The 15,737-nt window shown below is 50.5% G+C and overlaps 6 protein-coding genes across 7 annotated transcripts; 3 read left to right on the top strand and 3 right to left on the bottom strand.

Moving 5' to 3' along the window:
- Nucleotides 1–274: 274 nt before the first annotated feature.
- On the top strand, nt 275–1,210 carry H257_07340 (hypothetical protein). Its single transcript, XM_009832826.1, has one exon. It carries the CDS (start codon nt 288–290, stop codon nt 1,089–1,091), a length of 804 nt encoding a protein of 267 aa, XP_009831128.1. The 5' UTR covers nt 275–287; the 3' UTR covers nt 1,092–1,210.
- A 124-nt stretch (nt 1,211–1,334) lies between these two features.
- H257_07339 lies at nt 1,335–4,698 on the top strand. Of its 2 annotated transcripts, none has more exons than XM_009832825.1 (11): nt 1,335–1,556; nt 1,616–2,247; nt 2,326–2,656; nt 2,754–2,807; nt 2,895–2,908; nt 2,980–3,131; nt 3,216–3,286; nt 3,359–3,561; nt 3,754–3,897; nt 3,987–4,229; nt 4,313–4,698. In XM_009832825.1, the coding sequence occupies exons 1-11, from the start codon at nt 1,367–1,369 to the stop codon at nt 4,565–4,567; spliced, it is 2,289 nt and encodes a 762-aa protein (XP_009831127.1). In that variant the 5' UTR covers nt 1,335–1,366; the 3' UTR covers nt 4,568–4,698. The 2 variants fall into 2 exon arrangements, with proteins under 2 accessions (XP_009831127.1, XP_009831126.1); XM_009832824.1 differs by having other exon boundaries at nt 2,880–2,908.
- On the bottom strand, nt 4,564–5,896 carry H257_07338 (3-deoxy-8-phosphooctulonate synthase). Its single transcript, XM_009832823.1, has 8 exons — nt 5,678–5,896; nt 5,516–5,606; nt 5,396–5,464; nt 5,253–5,333; nt 5,152–5,194; nt 4,965–5,082; nt 4,817–4,899; nt 4,564–4,759 (listed from the first exon to the last, which is right to left on the bottom strand). The coding sequence occupies exons 1-8, from the start codon at nt 5,869–5,871 to the stop codon at nt 4,608–4,610; spliced, it is 831 nt and encodes a 276-aa protein (XP_009831125.1). The 5' UTR covers nt 5,872–5,896; the 3' UTR covers nt 4,564–4,607.
- Nucleotides 5,897–6,026: 130 nt separating this feature from the next.
- On the top strand, nt 6,027–7,046 carry H257_07337 (hypothetical protein). Its single transcript, XM_009832822.1, has 3 exons — nt 6,027–6,148; nt 6,202–6,486; nt 6,535–7,046. Exons 1-3 carry the CDS (start codon nt 6,048–6,050, stop codon nt 6,986–6,988), a joined length of 840 nt encoding a protein of 279 aa, XP_009831124.1. The 5' UTR covers nt 6,027–6,047; the 3' UTR covers nt 6,989–7,046.
- Nucleotides 6,967–8,175, bottom strand: H257_07336 (hypothetical protein). The gene is made up of 2 exons (XM_009832821.1): nt 8,141–8,175; nt 6,967–8,081 (listed from the first exon to the last, which is right to left on the bottom strand). Exon 2 carries the CDS (start codon nt 8,065–8,067, stop codon nt 7,015–7,017), a length of 1,053 nt encoding a protein of 350 aa, XP_009831123.1. The 5' UTR covers nt 8,068–8,081; nt 8,141–8,175; the 3' UTR covers nt 6,967–7,014.
- Nucleotides 8,176–8,679: 504 nt separating this feature from the next.
- H257_07335 (hypothetical protein) lies at nt 8,680–15,167 on the bottom strand. The gene is made up of 8 exons (XM_009832820.1): nt 14,449–15,167; nt 13,298–13,701; nt 12,169–12,462; nt 11,341–11,606; nt 11,115–11,280; nt 10,828–11,062; nt 10,200–10,415; nt 8,680–9,846 (listed from the first exon to the last, which is right to left on the bottom strand). Exons 1-8 carry the CDS (start codon nt 15,140–15,142, stop codon nt 9,002–9,004), a joined length of 3,120 nt encoding a protein of 1,039 aa, XP_009831122.1. The 5' UTR covers nt 15,143–15,167; the 3' UTR covers nt 8,680–9,001.
- Nucleotides 15,168–15,737: the final 570 nt, after the last annotated feature.

The raw sequence follows: 15,737 nt of genomic DNA, 5'->3' as shown, positions 1-15,737 counted from the left end.
TACCCCCTAGATCACAACACAGCTTTGTAAAGCAATATAACATCAAGGCTAAGGTGTTCGACAATTGCTTGATGACGGGGTCAGGTAAACTTTAGATTAACGTTACTGCGGTTTGGATGATTGCGAGAATAATACTCCAGAAGTATTAATATAACGATCGTACGTACCATCGATAAGAAACCGCAAATATATACCTAATAATATATATATATGAGTTTTGGCAGTTGGGTTATGGGACGAGACGCGCTACTTTTCCCAAGTGTTTACTTGTTCATTTTAACAGGGTCATGCATTCGCCGCCTTCTCCCCAGGTGCTGGTGTCGCCCCCTGACGCCACGCCTCCGCCTGGGCTGAATATCTCACTGCACGAACTCATGGCGACGGATCCATGCATGAACCCCCCCCCTAGCTCGACATCGGAGCATCATTATGACACATCAAGTCCGGCCATATGGACAACGGATCTCATGCTTGCGCATAACAGCAGCAGCAGCAGCTTGAGAAACTTGGCAGCCACCAGTACTACGACAAGTACATCGAACGGATTACCGCCGTTGTTTACGTACAACGACATCATTCCTGATACGATCGCAATGCTGCCGCTCCTGCGACTCCCCCCCTCTCGAGTAGCGACGTCCCCTGAAGTGGCAGTTGAGTCGCCGCCAGACTCGTTTCGACGACGTATTTGCGATGTCGCTGGCTGCACCAGTCAAGCCCGGGCATACGGCAAATGTAAACGCCACGGAGGGTCCAAGCGCTGCGCGTCTGTGGGGTGCACAAAAAGCGTCCAAAGCCGGGGGATGTGCATTCGACATGGCGGCGGGTCACGCTGCGCCGTCTCCGAGTGCAACCGCGCCGCTCAGAGCCAGAAATTGTGCAAACTGCACGGCGGCGGTCGGCCGTGCTTGGTCGACGGCTGTGTGAAGAAGGCGCACCTGCGTCAGCTGTGTCGGCAGCACGGGGGCGGGGCTAAGTGTGCCAAAGACAACTGCGACAAGTGGGCACAGCGCAACGGACTGTGTCTCACCCACGCCAAACGAGACGACGAAGACTCATTGGCGTTAACCGAGGCCGCATCGATCGTGGTGTAGACGATCGAGAGGCGTTCGTTGAGTCTTGCGTATTTAACAACGGGGAAAAAACACGATTGTGCTCGTGTTCTAGGATGTTGCAACGTTACTCATGTGTAATAACATGCACTTTCAATACCCGACGTACTAGTATACAAATCGAGGTCGTTGCAGGGAGGGTTTCAACTCACCTGTAATCCTGCATGGAGTTGGGTTACGGATGTGTAACGGATTCTGAAACCGATTCAGTAACTGTTGTTCATTCTTGACTGCAAACTGACGGGGGTGGCGCCGCCATGACCAGCCACAGAGGCAGTCGCGTGAAGCTACATACGATGCGGGACGTTCCACCGTCATCGTCGCGGCGTCTCCTTGGTTCGAACCAAAGACTTGTGACAACCCAACCCAACATTCCACAGCTAAGTTCAGATGCCCAAATGTTGATGAAGGTACTGGGAAAGCGACCAGACATGCGCACCGTGGAAGGTCGGTGCATCCCTAGAATATACAGTGTACAATGTGTTGTAGTTTGACTGGGAGCGTAGAAATCGACATGATGTTTGAATGGGTGCTCAAAAATGGCAGCACCAACAAGCTGTTTTCGGGGATCCAAGATGTGATTTGCAAAACGATTTGCCGCGAAATGACATTGTACACGGCGCCCCCCAACAGTGTGATCTGCTATCAGGGCGATTTTGGAGACGTGTTTTACATCATCATCTCGGGCCAAGTGGGTCTGTATGTCGAGGAGCACGACAAGAAGCAGTCCAAGCCGTTCGAAGACGACTTAAAGCAGCTCATGCAAAGTGCCCTTCTCGACGACATGTCATCCTCCCACGCGACGACCAGCGACCGCCACTTTGTGGGCCACAACCCCCACCTACCGAAACAATTCGGCAAGTTCATTCGATTCATCGGGTCCGGGGGCACGTTTGGCGAGCTCGCCGTGATGGAACCCACTGCACAGCGCACATGCACGGTCGTGTCGACGACGCTCACGTCGTTCATTTGCCTCAAGCGCGCCGCGTACCAGCGTCTTGTCCGCGCCAGCAACGGTGATACGGTCGGGTTCACCCAGTACGAGTTTCTCGAAGATTTGTTCTACTTTGACTCGTGGAGTCATGGGGACGTTCAGCGTTTTTCCAACAAACTGCGCCAAGTGACCGTCGCCGCCGATGTACGTCACCATCGATCGTTTTCGATACCTGAATGAACGTTCTTGGAGACCTGAATGAACGTGGATGGTTGGACACAGAGCTTCCTACTGCGCCATGGCAACGAAGCGAACGTCATGTACTTTATCTACTCGGGTATTGTGCAAGAATCGATGCCGATGGTGTGCCTCATGGACGAACATGGCGTCGCAATCAAGTATACGCCCGTGGACGAAAAGAGCAAAAAGGCGGGCAAGGAAAGGGCGTCCAACAACGGAGCCCCCAGTACTTTGATTATTCAACAGCAGCAGTCGCCGCATTCAGACGCGACGACCACCCCCGACCACGTCGTGCAGGGGGTTCCCCTCAGCGAACTCAAACGCAAACGCGTCAGTGTCGAAATTGCCTTGTATGAAGAACACGACATTTGCGGTGTGTGCTATATATATAACATATAGATAGATATACCATATCATTTATACTCTATCACTGTGGTGGCTGGCTACTCAACGGCGTGTGTGTTTTGAAGGGGAGCATGCGTTGGTGTACAACCAAACCCACAGCAAAGTGGACCTCCGAGCAGGTACACGTGACACCGTCGTACTACCTTTGTCACATGTTTTGCAACTTGGTATCATATGATATGACCGTGTAGTTACCGATGTGAAAGCGTTGGTGATGGACGTAAGTGAGTGTAGTTGTTCAACATCGTCCCCATTTGGATGAAACCAACCTAGTAGTGGTTGCTGTGTTAGCGCTCGACGTGGCTCGATGTCTTTTTGGTCGATCGGCTCGAATCGGTCGTGGCGGCGCTCGCGCTGTTCAAACAAGTCGCGCAAGCTCGAGATCACTGGCGCGACACGCGGTTGGCCATTGCAGTGTCGCACCCGCGGCTGCTCTTCACCATGTACACCTACGTACCTACGTACCTATTAATACCTGAATATACCCTTGCTTCTTTATGCATCCCCGTCCTTGATGCTGTTTGTAGATCCACACGAGCCATGATGAGGCATGCGCATGTGTTGTGTGGGTGGTGCGGCAGCGGGGACCACAACACTGGTAACTTTACATCGCATCCCTAGTACTCCCTATGGAGTTTTGGTCCATAATTCATGTGCCCTACTGGTGTAGCCGACTCTCGATGTTCCAAGGTCATTGCTGCCAAGGAAAAGGCTGACATCCGCAAGAAGCGCAAAGGCTTATCCGACAAGCAAAAGTCCGAACAGCTCGCGCTCGAGCGGCGCCGGGTGCTCCACGCCAAGTCGACACTCAAGCCAGAACACGTGACCAACCCCCCGTCGTTGAAGATGCGCTTCCGCGTCGCTGCCACGGCCGTACGTCCATGCCTCTCAATCGTTCATTCGTTTCGATCGTACATTCGTTGTGAGCTTCAATGATTGACGTGTGGCTTGAATCGTTTGTTCGCAGTGGGCTGTAGTTGTTCATTCGTAGAGTGCTTCGTAGTGTGCATGTATTTTCGTTGTGCTCGCGCGTTGCCACGTCATGACCACGCTCTTGTGTGGTAGATTGTGTCAAGCGTGCAGATTCACAATGCAACCCTCAGACTGTTAACACCGCGGGAGCAAATCCTCAAAGATTGGCAAGTCGCAGCAAACAACCAGACTCGAATCTGCGAATCGCATGGGTTCGTAACCACCCCCAAGCTACAAGTACGTATGTATGTAGTCGTGTTGGAGGACACCTTAAGGTCTTGCTTTCATGCCAAGACGAATATCACATGACCAACGAACGCATCAAGGTGCCCGACGACGTGCGGAAAAAGGGAGAGGCGCGCCCCCCCACCCATCCTTCTTCAACCCCCCCCCCACGCCCAAGAGCCCTACGACCATCGTACTTACCTGAAGATGACAATGATATCGGCCTCGACGACGTCCACCACGGCATGGGCGCCATCGCCCCCATTCCCCTGAGCATGCAAAACAACCTGTCCAAGGACAACATGACGGCACAGTTCCGATTCAACCTCGTGCAACAGCTCAAGGTATACCAGCCTCATACATACATGTCCCCCCATGAGAACCAACCAATCCCGTCTTGACGATTGATGATGATGGGGGGCTGTAGAAAGTGCAAAGTGTCGAGGGGTACCACGCGACGCGGGCCCAAGTGCTGGACGAACTGTCAACGCCCCCGACGAATGAAAGTCCTCGTCCGAGGCGGCCCAAAGTGCCCAGGAACCGACAACGTCGCAGGGGCCCGCAGTCCACCCGCGTGTTCCGTCGTGTGGACCGCATGCTCAAGAAGCTGTGGCCGGCTGAGCATCGTCTGCCGCAGGTCGAGGACAGTTTGAAGGACATTACGATCCGGCACGAGGATTGAAATGAATGGCCTGTGTATGTATATATATGTATGGGTTCTCCTATCGTCCTTGCTTGGCTTTGGATGCCAATGCAATGCCCATCAGCTCTTCCAGCAGCGGCTGCAGCTCGTGCAGAGGCAACATGGTCGTGGCGTCGCTCAGGCCTCGAGCAGGCTCAGGGTGCGTCTCGATGAAGAGCCCATCGACGCCAACTAGCAAGTTCTTCGTCAGTTGGTTGGTTGGACTTGAGGGGCAACGAAGGTACCTACCTGCAGCCGCCATGCGTGCAATGGTCGGTATGAATTCGCGGTCGCCACCGCTGCTGGTGCTATCCCCGCCTGTGCGTTGTACGCTACAAATAAAGGACCAACGTGATGGGGCACATGGAGAAAGGAATTTGATGACGACAACGTGTACCTGTGCGTGACGTCTTGTACGACGAGCCCGCCATGGCGCCGCAGCCGCGGAATGTTGCGCGGGTCCGCGACGAGGTCTCCATATCCAAACATTGTGCCTCTGTCCGTGAGAATCACATCTAGGAACGAAGAATACACATGGGTCATATGCAAACGGGGGGGTTTGTTGATTGATGGATTGGACGAACCAGAGTGTCCAGTGGTAGCCGTCACTTTTTTGGCCGCGAGAAGCTACAACGACATGGAGTTTGACGCGATGCCATTGAAGATGCAGGAGGAGAGCGCGTACCATGGTGTCTGCAGACGTCATTTGGCCTTTTTTGATGTTGACCAGTTTGCCTGTTTGCGCGGCGGCTACCAGCAAGTCTGTCTACGGCGATGATTGTTGGAAGGGTCAAGGCGATGGATGGTGCTGCGAGGAAGATGGAGTACCTGTCGACAGAGATATGCAGGAATCTGGACAATGTCAACCACTTTCGCGACGGAAGCAACTTGGTACGTCTGTGGACAGACGTCACTCGACGTTGAACATCAAATGGACGTACTACCAACCTCGTGGACATCGGTCAACAGCGGCAATCCTGTCGTTGCTTTGACATGCTGCAAGAGCATCAGTCCTTCTTCGAGACCCGGTCCCCGATAGCTACCATCGCGTCGTTGAGGTCGACGATAGGTTGGTAGCTGTTGGTTGCAGGATGGATGGTGGGTAGGTACCTCGCGAGGTCTTGTCGGTTTGCTTTGTCGAAGCTGGCTTTAAAGACAACGGGAATGCCGAGGTCGTCGCGTATGTCCTTCAGTCTGTTGGCAATCTGCATCACCACTGCCTCCGACTCCAGGACGCATGGGCCCGCGATGAGGAAGAACGGCTTTGCCGCGCGAAGAATGGCTGGCAGGCCACCACTTGGCATGTTGATTGATGATAGTACGAATGACATGCTGTTTCATTTCAAAAATACAAGCCCCGTAATTAAATACAAAATCGTTAAAGTAGGATACAAAACAATAGTTGGAATTCAGAATACAATAATAATGCCCAGTCATTTTAATAAATCCCCGCGAAAGGACAGCACTTGTCAATAATTACATGACTGTTGTCGAGGAAGCAGCAAAGGTGACGGTCGCGCCGCTCGTCCGCCGCCTCCTCGTAGGTCTTGGCAACCCAGGCGAGAAGTTCAAGATGACTAGGTATGGATGCGCTTGATGTGCCCAACGTTGTCCCTGAACGACGATGCATGTAGACACAACGTGGGCAAGATGGCGGCGACGCACTTTCTTCAGCAGCACACGGCCAGTCCATGGACGGATGGAAAGGGCGTACATGGCGAGGTCCTCACGGCGCAGATTTCATTTGCCGACGCCAAAGGGGACGATTTGATCGATCAGATCTCGGAGAGACGAAAGAAACGCACGCTGGAGGAAGGTGTGCCATACCCAGTCGCTGACGTCCACGGACTCCTTCCGTCGACGTTCATGAATCGATCCGGCATGTCCGTGCGGAGTTACATGGACTTGCATCGATTCCGGTAGGTTTAACTGTTGCATTGGTCCATCCATCCCACGACTCCTCGTAGGCTGAAGAACAATGCGCTGGTCATGAACAAGCACGACGAGCTGCTCGTGTTGACAGACGACATTTCGCTCCCGTTCGGCACGTGTCGCTTCAAGGCCAAGGGCGGCCACGGGGGACAAAACGGCGTGCGCGACGTCATCAAGTGCGTGGCGACGGAGAAGTTTGCGCGCTTCAAGATTGGCATCGGGTGTCCAACGTGGTTTCACAACCCGAGCAACAAGGGCAACCCCCCGCCGGGCCTTCAGCTGGACCAGTACGTACTCGGTCGGTTCCAGCCGCATGAGCAGGACGACATGGCCAAGCTGATGGCGTACTGCACGGCGCTGCTGCATGTGTACGTCCATCGCGGACTCAACGACGCGATGATGGTGGCGAACTCTGGCTCCATGGCAACGTATCAGGCGTCGGCACCCAAGCAAAAAAAAAGCAACCCACCACGATCATCAACTAAATAAAGGTCTGCATTCATCCGGCGCTACTCCTACCAGCGACTACGACGACGACTACAATCATCACCATTATCATCGAGACCAGGAGCACGGGGTCGTTCTCGTGGAGATGATGTGACTTGAGCCGCGGTGGAGCTCACGACGGATAACGCTGCATCTTCTGGGACGACAAACGGCGTCCCCGTCATCGACGACAACATGTCCGAGTCGACCCGCGCCCGCGTCGACAACCGGCGAGCATTCTCTGGACGAGTAGAGGTCGATGGTTTGGTCGACCGAGCTTGTCTAGAGCTATCGTCGTCCGCTTTGGATGCAAGCGATAATTTCTCAAACGACTTGGTCGTGGTGAGGAAGCTGGCGTTCGAGGACACTTGGGACGACGTGTCCACGAATTGAGAGGACTCGTGGGATGTACGAGACGACAGGCGACGGGGGTCGTACCCGTCGCAGACATGGCGCGGCTCGTCCATGATGGGGATGTACGTGGACGTGGCCTCGACACTGCTCGCATTGTTGTTGGACGCTTCCGACGACAGTTCGCTAAACGCATACGTCGAGAAGTGGGAGACGACGGTCGACTGCCTGTAGGACGCAGAGGATGGGCGACCGGTCGAGAAGTAGTTGTTGATCGAGTCCATGGGATGATGGTGATGATGATATGGTTGGTCCTGGGTCGGTCGTAAGCTGGGTTGGCGGTGGTGGGAAGACGTGGACGACGATGAGACGGGTCTCGACTTGGACATTTTTCGCGTCTGTTTATGCCGTCGAGACGAGCTTGGAAGCATCACGATGTCATTCGACATGTTGGACGTCGTGGTCGCCGTGATGCCGGTGGCAGGAGGATAGATGTGGATGTCGAGTGCCATGGGCGTTGAGTGACTGCCTGCTGAGAGATGTTGCGGCAATGTGATACGCACGGGGCCGTCGTCCTGTGCGGAAGGCATCGACGGCGTCACGCGGGGCTGCCAAATGTACAACGCCAGCGCCATGCATCCGACACTCGCGAGCACACTCGCAATACTTGTGCCGATGATCGTCACGTACGGACAGCATTCGTCACCTGCTTCGCCCCACGCACATGCCATTCTCGTTCTGGACACTATGCATGGTCAGCTCCCATCAATCTCGCTTGTTTCATCTTAGAGATGGCGTACTTACCTCGACTGGCGGCGGCGGGAGGAGTTGTACTGCCAATGTGCGCAACTATGTGTATGTAAGCTGATGTATGCTGGCTCTCCACTCGCGATTTCATTGGGTCCTCCTCAGACTCCAATATCTCACCTCGAACTCCTCATCGACGACACCTTTCATAATAATAACATGATATACGTCTCTCTAGTGTACCAGTAGTATTTTTAAATGAGGTTTGTAAAACAATGACCACGTTCAAACCGGTGAGATATTTCGATTTGTTATACTAGTATTTGTTTATTCCCAAATCACTGACTGACACGTTTGGACATTCTATTAGGTGTGAAATTAGAAATCAATCAATTTTATTAAAACGATTACCTTATCCAGTACAATGAAGCCAATCATAAGTAAGCTCATACAGTATTGAGATGACATTGACATTTTCCTGGGAATTAAATTATACAGCCAAAGACACCTCTTGTCTTCGATATATTTGGCTGATTTTATTTGGAGAATACTACACACGCAGCTTTTGGAACAATGGCAATATAATTACATTATACCCAGATTCTACTCTTTTGATTGGTTCAAATTTCACACAAATCCAATGATTGGTCATAAAACCGCTAACGTAATGATTATTCGTGCATGACGCTCTTGAACAGCGTAAAAGCCCATTGTTGTTGAATGCATGATTACAAAGTTAGCCGACCTCCGGGTCCCGTTATCGGTCGTCGTACGCGAAAGGGAAGGCCAAAATGTTCACGACACACACCACCCGTGTCTGCCGCGCCGGGTACCTCGCTCAACTGACCGACCGGTCGCTTCCTTCGACCCCCCTTCCCCGACCTCCCCCCAGTGGCTAGTTCGTTGGTGGGCCGCTGCTCAGTAAAACCCACCGGTCAGCGTCGTCGACTTGGCCGAAGAAATATCCTGTGACATCGTTTGCGACTTGTAGTCGTATTGGAATGGATCTTGCGACATCCCCCCCGCCGGCCCCACGCCCATGGAAAACTGCGAAAACGATTGCGTGGCTGCCGCCGCCTGCGTGAACGGTCCGTCCGCGCCGATGTCCAGCCCACCAAGATGCAAAGCATGGTGGTGGTTTGCCTCCTCCAGTTGGGTCAACGGCCCCATCGCAACGTTGGGCTGATAGGCCCCTGGCCCCCCTCGCGGCGGCGGCATCTTGCCAATCGACGACGATGGCGGAAACAATCCGCCGTCGTAGCGCGGATCAAAGCGCGAATCCAACGGCGGGAGCGGATCCTGTCGTCCAAACGTTTGGCTTCGCGGCGGCTGGAAGTCCTGATGGCGCGAGCGACTGCCGCCACCGCCGCGGTCCGTCCGCTTGTCCACGCGTGGAAAGTGCATAAAGCTCGGCTGCAGGTTGTTAAGGGACCCTTCGACCACAAGCGACTGGTCGCGGTAGTGGTTGAGCAGGTCGTTCCAGAGCTCCTGCTTGGCCAGCACGCGCGGGTTGCCGAGCAGGATGACGCCGTACTTGGCTCGCGTGAGCGCTACATTGAGGCGCCGCTGGTCGCTTAGGAACCCAATGCCCTGGTGCTCGTTGCTTCGGACGCAGCTGAGGATGATCAAGTCCTTTTCTCGTCCCTGGAACGAATCCACCGACGCCACCTCCACGTCCTTGTACAGCTGCGACCGCATCGGCCCGTTGCGCTGCATAAAGTTGACAATGTACGCCCGCTGCCCTTCGTACGGCGTGATCACACCTAAATATAACACACCATTCAATATTATTCTATACGCAATGAAGGATATAAAAGAATATATATATATCAACTACTTTCTAAAGAGCACAAGAGACAAAAAAAACTCATCGAACGATCAATCAAAGGAGGCAGAAATGACGTCAACCTTATGATTGGAGTTCAAAAATAGTACAATAGTTGATAGAGATACCGTAAACGATATTAATCTCAAGCGAGACATCTTTCACACAATATTCACAGATATATATATATAGACTACATAATATTTCAAAGATATGTATATATTTGTATCACACAATATTCACTGAATATTAGAATACACACAATATTCACATATATAAATATATTTGTACCAATTTGAGACGGCAACACGCCGGCCTTGAGGAAATGTGTGACTACTTTTTCGCAGTTGCTTGCTTCCGTACGGTTCAAGTAGGACGTTCCTGACGAACTAATCTCTTCCGTGCCCAAGCAAATGTAGAAAAAAGTCGGCTTTTGCGGATTCGGCCACGGAAACGCCACGTGTTTCAAAATGCGGTCGCTCGTGCTCACGCCATTTTGCAGCTCCCCTATTCATCACTTCCCGTTATATATATATAAAAAATAGACATTGTCATTTCTCTATATTTTTATATATATTTTATATACATATCTTTAAATATAATATATATATATATATATAAGTCGATTCGTATCTGGAGTGGGGCGCTCCATCCAATGAGCACAACCCAATCGGCAGACAATCGATCGACCAATGAAAACCCAAAACAATTTCAAGCGGCCAATCAAATATTCTTTGTGCACCCGTCGAATTAAAAATCGTCCAAATGAGTTTCACAACGTTTATTATATACAAACATAAATATCAGTACACAAACACACACTATCGATCGATGTGAATAAAACCAAATAATATAATTTTAAAAATTTGGGTGACACTACAATAATAGTTTGCCCAAACACAAGTCGGTCGTGTTGTACCTTCGTAAAACATATTGGAAGGAAACTCGGACAAACAGGGGTGCATGCGATACTGTACGCGAAGGCGGAACGGACGATGCTGCAGCCGAATGAGCCGATCAAACAACGACTGGTTCAGACCCGCTTTGGCCGCCTTTTTGTTCATCACGACAGGCCCGAGCTGCATGTGATCGCCCACCATGACCACATGCTTGGCGCCTTGCACGATCGGGATCAAACACTCTGGCTCGGTGGCCTAGACACACAACTTGCTGAGCAATGATGTAGATAACATGAGTGGTGCCTACCTGGGTGGCTTCGTCGATGAGCACTTGGCGAAAGCGAAAGTTGGACAGCCGCGGGTCGCCAGCACCGACACAAGTGGTGCAAATCACGTCCGCGGCCTGCAAGATCTCGCGTTCGGCGTTGCGTTTGAGGGATTTGAACCGCTTTTCATCCTGCGACGACAGTTCTCTACCCAAATATATATATATATATAGTCGCCCCCATATAAATATATATATATATATATACCCCTGATCTTCCTTGAGCTGCATCAACTTGCGCAGGTCCGCCTTGTCTGGTGACACGAGCGACTTGATCATCGTGTGCAGCGTCAGATGCTCCACGATGGACGTGACAGCCTCGCGGCTCTTGGCGGCGAGCCGCACGACCTTGAGCCCCGTCGACGCGATTTTCTCCGTCAAGTGATCCACGGCAATGTTACTCGGGGCTGTCACCAGCACTTGGCCGTTGTTTTGCTTGACCAGATGGTACACGATCGACGCCGACGTCACCGTCTATGTGAAAATTTTAAGCATAGTGAATTGAAATATCGTAGTAACTATTGAAAAAATCAAACGAGATTCCGTGAGTAATGACAAGTGATAATGGAAAATAGATCATAAGAAAGTATATAAAAATATTTAGTCTACCCCATACGTATTTTTGTCCATGACTCCAACATGTGTATCGACTCGATGCACAGCGTCACACATAACCCATCCACAACAACACGAAGATGTTGCAAGTCGCCAGTTAATATCAATCACCAAAGGTCGTGGGGGTCTGACTTGCAATATATAGTGCGAAGAATTGAGCCAATCAGATTGCAGGAAACCAACATGAATCAAATTAGTGTATGTGACTTCACAATTAGTGTAATACCAATCACCACATTTGGCATCGTTTTACATATGAAATTCATAAACAAAGAATAATCGATCGATAAATTTGGCGTTTCAGCACAAAAGTAGTCCAAATGTTGGGTAAAACTAGGATAATTCCATCATCCAAACATACCAAACATCAACATAAAAAACTCAAAGATCCACAAGGCCTCAATGTACTGACTGCACTTACCTTGCCAGTCCCAGGGGGCCCTTGGATCAAACTGAGCGGCTGCTGGAGCACCCCCTTGACCGCGAGCAGCTGCGACGGATTCAGCTCCGGCAGCCCCGGCACCGACAGCCCCGTCGCCGCGTGGCCTTTGGTGCGAAACGTTTGCATTTCGACTTCGTGGCCGAGTAACTTGTGGTACAAGTACCCCGTGAGCGACGTGTCGTCGACGGCAAATGTTTTCATGGCGCTCTGCATCCGGTCAAACGACGTGGCTTTCCACACAAAGTCGACGCAGTACCCGTCCGTGATCTCCACCTACCAGACACATACACACAACATCAGTATTTCGTACATGTCCTAGCAAATGTCCACACATTTTGGCTGTTAAGCGAAATACATACAAATCGTGTCAAGGTGATTAATTGATATTGGAGTGGGGTGGTGGTGGAACAGCATCGAATCATGGGCAGACTTCAATCAACCGACCAATCAAAACACACAGCACGGATATCAAGTGGCCAATCAAATACTAGTACACGTCGACATCGAATCAATGTTGGACGGATATTAGTGTGAGGGGAGGCGACACTTTATATATTTAAAAAAAATTGATTTGACATATCACCACCAAAAGTCCAACTTTGGGCTGAATGAAAGACAATAGTGTGTTGCGTGTATATTCCAAAGGGGAGCGACAACCAAATGAGCAGACGAATTCTTGCGAAAGAATTGCAGTATTTAGCCCATCATGTTGCCACATAATATGACTGTAAATCGTGTCGTGAAACTTTAAATAGTGTGACCGGCATCAATGATCCACCTAAACTTCAGTACAAAACTTCGCTGGATGGGGAGAATCAGCACACACGCAAGACCAACATTTGGCTCAAAAGACAAAAATAGCACCCTTTTGAATGCAATATACACCTCTAATTTGGGCTGTGACCAAGTAAAATTACGATTAGGCACAACTTCAAGTGATAGTGTGGCCTAAAATCCGTCGTTTACTGTACTTCGGCAATCAACCATATAACCTTACTCCTTCAACCATCATGCCAACCCATTCAATCGACACTTCACACACATACATATATATATATATATATACATCAATCAACCAAGATCGCCATGCAGCTGGGTTTGTTCTTACGGGAACATGGGAGTTGCGCATTTCAAGCGTCACTTCCGACTCGTCGAGGCGGAGCACGTGGCCCGTGCCCTCCCAATCCTTGCCGTACACCATGGCCGATCCGCCGCCGAGCCGGAGCCGGATCTCGTCGCCGGGTACGAGGCGGAAGTCGGCGTCCGGGCGGTTACTCGTAAAGATCGCGTTCTTCTTCTTATTTAGACCAATATCCCACCGCACAAACACATTGTCCTGGGTCTGCGACTCCTTCATCTTCTTGTCGTGGTCCGACTCCATCTTGACGAGCGGCCCAAAGATGTTTTGATACTGGTACCCGTCGTCGTAGTGCTCCTGCACCGAGTTGGGCTCGTCGTCGACGCCTGGTCGGTCTAAATCTTCGAGTGTTGCTTGTGGATGGTCTCGCCATACTAGCCAAAACCAATACAGTCAGATAAACAATATATTAAAAATAAATAAAAGAGAATGTTTAGACATATATGATAATCCAGTCGATTCGAAAATATATAATTGGAGTGGGGTGTCACAACATGAGCAAAATCGACCGACCAATCAAAATAGCCACAAAACACTTTTAAGTGGCCAATTAAAATACCACTTTGGCAACCATCGAATTCATATATGGGACTTTCAATAGAAAGTGAAGGGCTTTACAAATGTTATATATAGAATTATGTACTACAAAACTCGACCGATGGATTTGGGGTGAATCAGCACAATATTCATGCGAGTTTTGAGTGGTGTGTATGTATTCGGCAAATAGAAACATCACACCAGAATAAAAAATAAGCAAAAAATATATACTATATAGAACCAAAAAATAAAATATATAAAAAACTATGTGTATACCATTGACCCACGTTCATAAGTTGAAAATAGAAATATCACGCCAGAATAAAAAATAGAGAAAGGGTAAAACATGCAGCCAAATATATATACTATATAGAACCAAAGAAATAAGATATATAAAAAATTATTTGTATACTATTGAGAGCAAGTTCATAAGTTGAATGATGCAGTGGAATTCGTCAGAACCCGAATGGCAAATGTAGGGGGGTTCAAAAGGGGAGTATTCCCCACGACAGTCCATACGGGAGGGTGTCGACAAGGAAAAATCCCCATCATAGATAGGAGACGTGGGAAATAAGCAGTCGTACCTTCTTCGAGCTTGGCGATCTGGGACGACGTGATCTGCCGCGTGCGCAACTGTTCGTGTTCCGTGGGCACCTTGACGAGCCATGGGAGGAAGCTGCGGTCGTCGATGAGAGGCAACCACTGGGTCATGTCCCAACTCATGTCTTTGAGCGCGTTCATTTGCAGACACGGGTCACGACACAGCAACACGACGACGGAGTCTTGTTTCGCAGGGATAAAGCCCAAGAGGAACGCATTGCGGCAGCCGCAGTTGTAGCACTCGAGGATGGTTTCCCCAAGAGGGGAGTCCGGGTGCAAGCTTACTTCCTTGTTCTTCGAACGCACCAAATGCTGCACGATGTGACTCCCGCTCGTGTTGCCGCGCGAGTTGCAAAACCACTTGTCCGTCGACACACATTTGACGACGCTAGCGGGGTCGTGCAGGCCACAGTACGCACACGCATGCGAGGGAAGTTGCACGGGAACGTTGTCCATGCCGTGTCCGCCTTCAAAGTCGTCCTCGAGGTCCAAGTTGCCCATGAGCGTGCTGCTCAACTGATCCATCTGCAGCTGCATCTGTTGCATGTGGATGTGGTCCATGTCGACATTCCCATCACCTCCCTTCAGGTAGTCGTCTTCTTCATCCTGTTCCACGAACGCATACGAGAACGCGTCCGGGTCATTGTCTTGCTGGGAGTGCATCGGCTGCGACTGCATCCTTCCTTTCGTTCGAATACAAAAAGTTCACAAATCCAGCCATTCCCCACCGACCACACTCTAGAATTTTAGCCAATCAAAACACACTGCAATATTGCCCTCTTTTACCCCAAATTTGCACTTTTGTGCTGATTATCGCCAAATCTATCGATGTCCTGTGGTAATTTATATTACACTAATTGAAGTCATACACTAATCGACGTTGATGATGGTTTCCGGCAATCGGATTGGCTAAATCCTTCTGCTTACATTTGGTTATTTGGTTTCGGGGTTTCGAATAACACAATCATAATACTAGTAATACAGTACTGTACAACATCCAAGATGCTCTCCACTTTTGAAAGAAACCTGAGCAGCGCTGCGCGGGACGACATGCCGGCAATGGCCTTTGTGGCAGGGGAGGTTGCTTGTCGCCTAAGCATCAGAGAACAAGTTGCGCGTGCGATCGCCTTGTTTCACCGGCAGTTGGTCCACCACAGGATGACCTTCCCAAACTAGGGGCTGCATTGAGTCCAGCCAACACGAGGTCGTTGAAAACGCAATGTTCTTGGGACTCCATGTCACAGATTGCTGAAGGCATGAAGAACACATCCCA

Source organism: Aphanomyces astaci, assembly GCF_000520075.1.
Source record: "Aphanomyces astaci strain APO3 unplaced genomic scaffold supercont1.15, whole genome shotgun sequence".
NCBI classification, from domain to species: domain Eukaryota; phylum Oomycota; class Saprolegniomycetes; order Saprolegniales; family Verrucalvaceae; genus Aphanomyces; species Aphanomyces astaci.
Note: the sequence above shows the minus strand (reverse complement) of the source record. Positions and strands in the feature narration are given on the sequence as shown.